The following is a 10,966-nucleotide window of genomic DNA, read 5'->3' as shown; positions in this document are numbered from 1 at the left end:
GGAGGACACCTCTGTGGATAATTCAGCTGCTGGTAAAAACCTGCTGAACGTCTGCTTCATAAGTTATCAGAGAAACAATAAGAACAAAGTTTAGCATCAATCTCAGCTCCAACTCTTCCCTGAGTCTCTGTCCTCCGTACAGCGTCGCTCAAACACTGACTTTAAATGTCAAACTGCTTTATTCAGTGTTTTTAATGGTTAGAATCAGCAGGTCTGTTTGATTTCCTGAACCACTGACACTGAAGGATTCCAAACCGGGAGGCGCTTATAGTAATGGTGGTGAAGACAACAACTCCCATGATCCCACGCTATTTCATGACGTCACCCAACACTGTCTTTGTTATTGTGTATATTTTTTACTTAAAACTTGACTGTTTAGAGTTGGGTGAAGATGAATCAGAGGCTAGATTTATATTTTCTGTTCAAGGAAGATTGCAGCACTGAAGAACTGTCTTTTACCATATAAACTCTATGATTCATCAGACGCAAAGTTCCTGTTAACTTGGGCATGTTGTGACTGTGCTGCATGTTACTGCAGTGCTGTAGTTATCAGTCAGTGACTGCTCTCACTTTTGAAAAGTTTTCTCTGATCTCTGTTACAATTTACTCATGCAATTCTGTCCTGCTCTTCCTTTTTCCATCATGTCCTCTAATGTATTGCAATGGCTTCAACTTCCACCTCATGTAGGCCTTAGGCAAACATTCAGCACCTACAGCCTGTCATTGAATCCAGTGTCCAGTCTGATCATACATGACCTCAACTGTCAGGGAGGGAGGGGGCTGCCCAGAAAGAGAATATCCTACTGTCATGAAATAAAAAGAGGGAGGATCTTGTTCACTCGTTTCATTGCTGGAGGACATGAATATTTGAAGGCAGCATTTTCTCCTCTGAAAAACATGACCAGTCAAGTGACTGACTTGCTGCATATTTGTCTGGAGTGTGACAAGTCCTTTTGTCTTGTTTACACATGAAGACTAACTCAAAGCTGCTGCAGAGCTTTTAATAATCATGTTAGAGAGCCAGAGTGCTAAAGACAAAACCAGCTCTGAACAGTCTACAGAAACACCAGGGGCTCCTGACAGGGACCCAAAGGTGCTCAAAGAGGCTCATAGAGAGCTTTTCATGGAAGTCACTATTAAGACAAAAAAATATTTGCTGATTGCAGAAATGTTCCCAGTTGGCCTAGAATGTGCACTAACAGCTATTGTTATGTTCCTCTCTGTAGAACATCCTAACAATGTCCTACAGAGAGTAATGTCTCCAGAGCGTAATGTATGGCTGTAATGTAAATTTACCCAACCATTTATATCCATTATGTCATAAAAACTGGCTCCACATCCATTAAATCATTACAGCCCGTCAATCACTGAGTCAAAAGGCATGTTGTAGCTCTGTCCTACTCTGCTGTGCACTGAAGTGTGGCCTGGTTCTTATTCCTCAAGGGGATTTGGAAAATGGCCATTCCACCCAGCCCCACCCCATCCTGCTGCTTCAAAGACTTCCTGACATCTGGCCACAGCAGTCAGAGCTGGAGGGTGAAGGGGGACATGGAGGGTTTCTGGCCTGTGGGCCTGGCTTACTGATACACAGGAAATAATAGAGGAAGCAACACTGTTTCTTCCGTATGTAATGTTGCAAAATTAAGCCACACTGATCCTTCAAAATAAGTTACCTTGGCAACATATTTATCTTTGTGGCAACTTGATTCAACATAAACGTGTCTTGTTTTAAATATTACCAATAAAATGGCCGCCTAGTTAGATAGAAAGGTAGATGGAAAACTGCTGTCATAAATCAGTAAATTATAATAAATGAAAAACTGACTTGAAAATCAACTTAAGTTTCTAGTATTTATTGATTAAAAACATGTAAGCCACTCGAAACTTCAAGATGGCCACCATTACTGGCAAGGAAATGTTTTTTTTGCAATCGGTTCATCCATTATTTTCAAATATGAATAATCCAGGTGTCAAATGACATTTTAACATTGTAGAGGGTGAAATTTAGTCACTGTAAAAATTTAATGAAAGTATATTTCAGCAAAAATATCACTCACACACAAAAAAAAAGCCTATAGGCCTATATTACTCACAAAAAAGCTTGCTAACCAGCCTGGTGCTAGCAAGGTAGCCTAGCGAGCTAATGTTAAGACAAGTAAACAAGTAAACTGTCGACTCTTACTGAACTTTTGGTTCATCATTCATAATAAATGATTTGCAGATACATTGTGTTTTATGCAAAATTTTTCACATTACATGTTAGAAATCACACAAATAAAGCTCAGAGGAAACGTAAGTGTTGTGAATTTGACATCCTCATGGTCTAAAACATAAGATTCAATTACAAAGTCATTTAAATCTGTCCTGGGGGTTATTAATTATTAATTCCGGGGATAAAATGGGTTAAACGATAAACATACCAATTTTGGTGTTTGTATCCACATTGGAAAGGTAATTGCAGTTATCTTCTTCACTAAAATGCTATGAAATGCTGTGTATGAATTCTGTTGTAACATAACCGATAGTTCCCACAGGCACTTTGTAAAAACATATTCAAAGACACATAGGGGAGGAGGGGACACACTGGTGCTCTAACACGGTTACTCAAAAGAGACACTCTGTGCATTTAAAGCAGATAACGGAAAAACCGTTAGCACGGCACAGCACGGCCTCTCTTTATTCGTGCCGTTCTTCCGTTTTCACGGTTCTGTCTGTCTTCCTGTCTGCCAGGGACAACTAACAAACACGCAAGAAAGATGAATGATTCACTAATTAAAGCTTTGAGTTACTTCGGTATTTCGCTGAACTGCCTTAAGATACGCAGTGAGCCAGAACGAGACCGGAAACTAAGAGAATTTGCCTTCAAAATAAAAGGGTCAGTTTTTTTTTTTTTTAGTTTTTTTTTTCAAATTCAAATATGCTTTTTGATCACAGTATTGCCAAGACATGTTTACAATTTGAATGTAATAATTTAGAATGCAAGGGGTAAAAAGACAGGATTTTTGATATTATTGTACTACACTAAGCTATGTACAGTTTAATGCAGGATACATTAAAGCATTCTACCATGAAAGAAATAAATAAACATTGAACAAAATAATATATATTTCAAGGTGAGATTTAATAGTTATTATGACAAATCAAATTCTGTTTACATTTTACTATTAATAAAAAAGGCAGTTTCATTCTTTCTGAGGGGATGTCACATTTATGTTTTCCAAGCATCAGCCATTAGCTGCTAACTTTATTACTCAAGCCTACGATTTTGTATCATTTGTATTTATATATATTATATATTGTCATGGCTCATGACCTCATTTATAGGTCCCAAAATGACCTCTGTTATTTTACTTATTAGAAATGGCATGAAAGGCCATGGGGATTAGATTTAATTTCTTTATAGAGATAATAACACAGGAATTATTAATTCAATGCTGAAAAATTGAATGAGGACATATTTTTACCTGAAGAAAACCAGAGTTGTGCCGCTTCAAAATCTGATCCCATTTTACTTGAATGTTTTTCTTGTAATGGTAGAGGTTCTCACCATTACATTGAACTGTCTGACTCATCTCTTCATGCCTTATCTTATATTATCATGTTAATTTTTTTATATTTGTTTACAACATTAGTTTTTTTCCTTTTCTCATTTGTTGTTTGGTAAAGTTTAGTAACAACAGTATCTAGTAACACTGTAATTACAGTTTCTTACATTCTGGATCATTATATTTACGTTGTAGCTTAAACATACATTCTGCTTTGACACTACTGTGCATAACCTTCATGCCAATAAAGCAATTTTGAATTTGACAAGGGCCTAGAGAAAATATTAATTATGTCTATTTAGTCTTTTGTTTTTATTTGGTGAGACAAGACAAAGACAAAGAGGGTGATATAACATAACATAACATAACATAACACAACATAGCATAACATAATATAACATAACATAACATAACTTAACAAAACATGACATAACAACAGCATTATGGCTGACTGACAGCTTTTTGAGAGTTACTGAGAGTTACTGGGAGTTATTGAGAGTTACTGAGAGTTACTGGGAAGGAAAAGAAGGCGAAAAAGACCTTCTTAGGGTCTAGGTAGAAAACAGAAAATAGGCAGCCTACTTGGGGCATGGGGTGGGGGAGTTGGGAGCATCCATCTGTGGGGGGAGGGCTACTACCAGGGTGGTGGAAGATTGTTTTCTTACGTTAGATGGGGAGGTTGGATAAGTTTGTTTGGTTTGAATGAAACACAGGGCTGTCCTCTACAGTGGTCATGCTCCTGACCCATGGGAGGAAGCTGACCACCAGGTGACATGACCCTGTCGACCCTCAAGGAGAGAGCTGTTGTCTAGTCCTCCTGATATGCGCAAACTAGCCATATGACCTCTAAAAGGTTACATCACAACCGCTGCGTTTTATTTTGAAACTCCAAACCGGAATCCCGGTAATATCGCATGTGTAACTTGACGCTGGTACCTGTCAAACAGTCTCCGTCCTCCTCACTGTTCCGCTGAAATGCCGGCTGGCTTCAGGCTCTCAGGGCTCAACTCTCACGGCAGCGCACTGGCTCTCACCCACCAAATATCTGTTGAAATCCCCGGTCATAAAAAGCCGCTTTTAAACATGACCTTGCCTTAAGGGACTGAACACCGGCTCATACCACGGTTCTCTCGTGCGTCCCGGTGGATTTCTTCTTCTCTGCCCTGCGCCGTGCTTTGCAACTGAATGGGAGCTGGATGAACTGAAAATCGGACGTGGATACAGGCTGCAGGACCAGGAACAACAGGAGGACTAGAAGCCTGCATTAGCCTGATATAGCGCTCATGGCCAGCATGACCTACATACCACAGAGCTTAATGGACGCATCTCTAGGTCATCTCTGCTGTATGGACACCTTACACAGTAACTGACGAGTTGTTCAACCTTGTAACAGTAATAAGTGACCTTCATTTTGTGTTGCTGCAGAGCTATGCATAACGAGACACGTGAATGTGCATATGACTGAACAAAGAGAATCATCCATGCAGACAATGTCCTATGCAAAATAAGGGAGATGATAAGCGCTGTGTGCTGGATGTTTTGCTGACCTTCTGTACTGGGGCCAAAGAGGAAACCAAAAGGAAAATTAATCAAGCAGGTGGTCTGAGGCTTTTGGATACACACTTTCCCCATACACCAGCTCTACTCTTTAGACTAGAGTATAGCTCACAAGGCTGGAAGTGGAGCCGGGATCAAAGGTCCACAGGGTTGGTGTTTTTGATGTCTTTACACACTCATGTGCAACAGATTGTATGGTAGTAATCACAAATGCTGTGATCAGCAATAAAGTCAAGAGCCAAGCAATAAAAACTGCTGGAAAGGTCAGATCCTCAGACGTCTTTGGCTGTCAGCGCCATAAAGTGTTGTCATCATGCTCCTGAACTGTGGTCAGCCGTTACCTCTGCTGAGGCACACGGACGTGCCGCCTCGGGTCATAGAGAACTTCATCCTGACTGGATACCGTTTCCCCAACTACAGCCTGAGGGACTGCTTACTGTCAGCGTTCAGACCTACCAATGAAACAGGCAACTTCTGGACGCATTTCCTCCCAGTTTTCATTTTTTCATACTATTTTGTAGAGGTGTTTGGTTGGGAAGGTGCACCACATTGCGATGCCCCGTTCTTCTATCCGTTGTGGAACTACTATATCGGGGTGTTCTGTCTGCTCATGGCCAGCAGCATGGCCCACCTGCTCAACTCCATGTCTCTGGTGGTGAGAGAAGTCTGCTTCTTTGTGGATTACGGCACCATCAGTGCCTACACGGTTGGCTCATCGTTGGCATACTACTACTACATCCACCCTCGGGCAGGGATAGTGGAGACAGGAGGCCATAATGCCCCCCATGAACCTGCAGGGGCTATTACATCATCGTATGCAATCCCAGAGTTCAGTGTGTTTTTTGAAACCTTCTACATCCCGTGCGCATGTGTTGTAGCAATCATTTGTGTCTTATCCTGCTGCAATACTCGTCAGAGGTGGAGGAAGCATCGATATGTTATCCGGACCCTTGTTTTCCTTCTCCCATTCCTCGTCTCTTCCACGCCGGTCTTCTATCGCCTCCTCACCAGATCGCCTTATTCCAGCACCTCCTCCTCCTTTGCTGCTTCCACTTCCATGCCCACCTTCTTCTATCGCCACTGCCTCTGGCTGCTGGTGTCAGCCGTCTTCAACATCAGCAAGTTCCCCGAGCGGCTAGCTCCGGGTTGTTTTGACATCTGGGGCCACAGCCACCAGTGGTTCCACTGCTGCACGTTTTTGTCCATCCTTGACGAACTCCAGATGATCAAGGCTGAGGTGAGGGCCATCCTGCTCAGCCCGACTCTGCTGCTGCCCCCTGCCACCCTCTCCCGTCTACCTGGACCTACCATAGCTTCCACCTACGGGGTGATGTTCCTCCTCCAGACCACCATCATCTCCATCATCGTGTGGTTCTCCTGGCACGCCAACTGCATCTACGGACCTCAGAGAGACCAGCTAGCAAAGGAACACCTCAACAAACACCTGAAATGTCATTGATCACACAGACGTCTTTTTTTTTTTATCTTGTCGACTGCGATGGAAGATTTGCACATGTACACAGAGCCATGCCACTAAGAGAAGCGCACAAGTCAAATTTATTTCCCCATCCGATTTCAAGTCGCTCGTATGTTCCAGCCTCTTTTGGGAGCATTTTTCAAGCTTTCATGAGGGAAATTGGGGACAACAGGAGATGAAAGGATTTATATTCTGAGCTCACCACAGGGTGGCTGTCTGCTTGAGTGGATATTGAAAGACCGTGCCAGCTCTTTCCCCTGAGCTGTTCCAGCATGTTCCAACAGGATGTCTGAGCAGCGGGGATAATAACTACCTCTAGGGGCTGTATACGTGAGGACAGAGGAAAGGTGTCGGTACCCAGGAGAACACATGTTCCACAGAACATTTGGGTAATGTGGCTTAAAAGTCAGAACTTGTCAGTGAGTTGTCTGCTGTCATGTCCTTCCCTCCTGTAGCACTTCCCCTTCCTCTAACCTCAAACGGTATCTTTCAAAACTCCTCTGCTATGGCTTCAGCTGTCTGACACTGAATGAATCCTTCTGCCTGAGCATTGTTAACCATACCTTCTCTTCCTCTGACTTACACAAACAGTCCCGTTTCCTTTCTCTTTCCAAGTGACCCTTGCAGCAGGAAGTGTGGTGGCCTTGCTGACGTAACAGAAATAGCTGAGAGCTCATATCAGTCTTACAGTAAAAGCACTTTCAGGGGGCCGGTCCGGTCTGGCCTGTCATTAAGAAGCCATGCTCACTTTCTAACCTTAAGGGACACATAACATTTCTTAAGTATATAATGATGTTCTCTGCTGACATCTTCTGTTTGAATACTTGGGTTATTTCTATGTGAAATGTTCTCATGGTGCGGTCAATACATCTGCTGTTTGTATGTTTTTTTATTATACAGATGACTTGTTCCCCATTCAAAACCTTCACATTGTTCAAAGTCTTTTACTTCATATTAAATGTAATATAAATCTGATGTTTTCTAAACAGTATGGAAAGCATATTGGATTTTTCTGTACAGGCATATCTTTTTACTGACGGCTCATGTTAGCAGAATCTATCAGCGGGTCCAGTTTGACGGCCGGCATTGTGACGAAGGCTTTTTCATGTCATACGATGTACAACAACCTCTCAGAGCAAAAGCCATACTTTAGAAAAAGTGAAAGTTGAAATTGTGGCAATACTGTAGTAATACTATGTCATCAGGCACTTCCTGTGTAGTTTTGCACTCTACAAATAGATCAGGTTAACGGTTCACCCAGCAGTTTGCACCTGTATATTATCATTACTCAAGTCAACGAAATCCCAGAGGGTCATTTAACAGCGCTTGCAGCTGCTATCAAGGTGTTTTCATCATCCTCAGTGACTTTTTGTATGGAGGCCTAGAAGTGCCACCAACCAAAAAAAGATTTTCTTTTTAATCTTATAAGCACAAGATTAAAAATAATCTTTTGAGACTTCGGGGACCCCGAATACAAACCAACCATCTGGAAAAATTGCTATTTTGCCGGCAGTGCCACAAAAAAGAATGTGCACCTAATGCAATCAAAGAGAAGCGCATGAATTTGAACAAACTAACTAAAATTAAAACAGTTTTATTAATTTTATTTGTTTAAATTGATGTTACTTTTTATGTTATATTTCCATACAAAAAATATGTTATTTTAATGTCATACAAAACTAGCAAATATGTTTTCATCCACATGGACCGTGTTGTTTAATGACCCACTGGGGTTTCAGAGATCGGATGCTTTGGTGTGTGACTCAAACACAATGGTAATACATGAGAGGCGGGACTTGGGTAGTTCACCACGTAAATTAACTGCTAATCTTACCACAGCTACCATCTATTTATTCAGTTTTTAATTACATGAAGGAAGGTTAGCCTTAGTGCTAGCAAGTGTTTCTGTGCTGAAGGATCATATCCTTTGTCGACATCTGTTTTCTGACATCTTGTTTTCTTTCTGTTGCCTGACCCAAACTCTGCAGGCCCCACTTCACTGCGTAAAGCTTTGGACCCGGGGCCAAGTTTGGGTTTGGTTGCTATTAATCCAATTTATTAAGAAATTCTGATTGTACCAACTGTCTGCATCCATGTTTGTCGAGTAGATACGCAGTGTCCACAAAGAAGGGGGGGGAGAGAGTGAGTGTAGCGAATGCATCATGTTATCCCGGTTAGCTAACCGGTCAGAAATATCCCAACAGAAAAGAAATATATTGTATATGTCACACCCACTCGTGGTCCACAGCATTCATGGATTCGACAGTAACAGTTGTTACTACTCTGCAGGTCCAGTTCTATTCAGTAAAATCAATCAACCGTAATTCCAGATGAAAATGGACCATGTCTGTAGGTGCTTAGATGAGTATGAATTAAGAGAGTGTGTGTTTTCTTTCTGTGTTTTCATGTTACTTCTTGGTGGTTTTCGTTGCCATGCGGTATTTCTCAGAGGGAGTCACGTCTTTAAACTGTAATCTGTCACTCGTTCATCACATTCACACGTTGATAACTGGTGTTTGTCAGTGTCTCATTTCAGAAGTGTTTATGATTATCAGTCTGTTAGTTCTGCTCATAGCTGCACATCGATGCGTTCACTTGCACTTGTTTATTATTACCACACTGGAATGAGTACATAAGGACCGTATTGATTAGTTGTTATAATCATGCTGTTATGGTGCACTTTAAAGCTTCTCTGAACTCCTCCTTTAAGGGTCAACCCTGCAGTACTGTATGATTCGAGCACAGTTCAGGTTTAGCTTTCTAATGAATAGTCAGAGAGATTCATCAGATAACGATGCATCCAGTGTTAAAGCGATGTTTCTACCTCAATACAGCTTCTGTGTCTCCGTCACTGAGAAGAACCATCGTTCAAACAGACCCCGCCCTCCTCCTCCTCCTCCTCCTCCTCCTCCTCCTCCTCTCTAGACTGTGGCTGTCAGACTTGAATCTATTGGTTGAGCAGTGTTCAGTGTGTGAATGTTAGACTAACAGACTACTGTGTCTTACCTAGTGACGTACTCAGGGGTGACTGATGAACAACACTAATCCATTACACATGTACTTAATTTATGAATGACTAGAGTTGGAGGTTAATAACAGAACACTCTGTCTGTTAATGCTGAAAAAGTGACAACCCTCCATCATTATGTTAATTGATGTTTCAAATAGCACTAATAATATGGATGATTTAAGTTTTATTGAATAAATTATACCAAAAAATGTTTTCATTGTGGCTCTTTATTCATTTTAAGGGTCTTATCCAGATGTAGCTCCACATGTTAGTCGTAATTAGTCCACATTTGATTTAGCCGTACTGGCAACATTGATGGCAATGTTAGTTACTGTATCTGGTCCAGTTACTTGATCTAGATACGATATTGAGGACTGGATTGTCATTGAATTTGCTGGTTATTCAAGATCCCACAAGAATGAATTCTTTGATCTTAATCCTACTAAGATTTCTGACTGAAATTGATTGCAGCCTCACCTGTTCCTTTGGAGTAATGCTAACATAATGGTAAACAACAACATTAAACAAATGATCATATGAATAAAATACATAAATGAACCGACAAAATATGAAATCATTTAATAAAACATTAATAAAACTGAACTTATTATTATAAAAGGTTAGCAAATTGATAGCTAAATGTTAGCATGTTAAAAGCGTCACATTCTCTAACAATTTAAACATAATTGGTGGTGGAAGAAGTTCAGGTCCTTTATTTACATAAAAAAAAATACTACTAATAATATAAAAACATGGCATTACATGTAAAAGTCCTGCATGAAAAATGAAAGTACAGAGGTATTTGCAGCAAACTGTAGTTAAAAGTCAGAGCATCAGTGTGTCAGCAGCGTGTTGCTGTTGGAGGTGGAGCTGGTTTAAAAAACATACAGGGACACAGATAAACCTGAGTGGTGGTGAGATGATTAATGTGAGAGGCAAAAAGAAAAAACTAAGTTCTGATCCATAAATCTTGTTTTTGGACATTTTCTCTAATCTTTGATTTGTAGTGAATTACTGGATCATTTGAACCTCTATTGAAATGAAACCCACGTGAGATGTTTAGAGGGAAAAATCAAGGTTGGTGGAGCTGTTAACTGTGACCTGGCTACACCCTGATTTTAGTAGGACGGGTCGGAAGCCGATGGTTTAATCTTCAACAGTGTGTTGTATTTTAAAAGCTTGGTATACTGTCTATTGTGTCAAATCTTCATCTTAAAAGTAACTAGTAAATCCAAACACCTAGTCCAACATTTGCTTGAGTCCTCGGCCCGAGTCTGGCACAAAAACATCCAGGCAGCGTCCGGCTGTTATCCTCAAGTAGCGTCTGGCAGCCTGAAGATTTTCTGTGTGTGACAATCATACTGTATGTGCGCCGAG

General features: G+C 40.9%; 1 protein-coding gene across 1 annotated transcript; it reads left to right on the top strand.

Annotated features, from left to right (window-relative positions):
• The first annotated feature begins 4,482 nt into the window (after positions 1 to 4,482).
• Positions 4,483 to 9,804, top strand: paqr9 (progestin and adipoQ receptor family member 9). The gene has a single exon (XM_023423823.2). It carries the CDS (start codon positions 5,416 to 5,418, stop codon positions 6,559 to 6,561), a length of 1,146 nt encoding a protein of 381 aa, XP_023279591.1. The 5' UTR covers positions 4,483 to 5,415; the 3' UTR covers positions 6,562 to 9,804.
• The last annotated feature ends 1,162 nt before the right edge of the window (positions 9,805 to 10,966 follow it).

This window comes from Seriola lalandi, unplaced genomic scaffold (genome assembly GCF_002814215.2).
Source record: "Seriola lalandi dorsalis isolate HSWRI2012SDOR001 ecotype SW California unplaced genomic scaffold, Sedor1 jcf7180002054694, whole genome shotgun sequence".
Taxonomy (NCBI): Eukaryota; Metazoa; Chordata; class Actinopteri; order Carangiformes; family Carangidae; genus Seriola; species Seriola lalandi.
This window is presented reverse-complemented; position numbering and strand designations above follow the sequence as displayed.

Bases quoted from the DNA above. Each gene is read 5' to 3' on its own strand.
- paqr9 (XM_023423823.2), top strand. From the start codon at position 5,416: ATGCTCCTGAACTGTGGTCAGCCGTTACCTCTGCTGAGGCACACGGAC.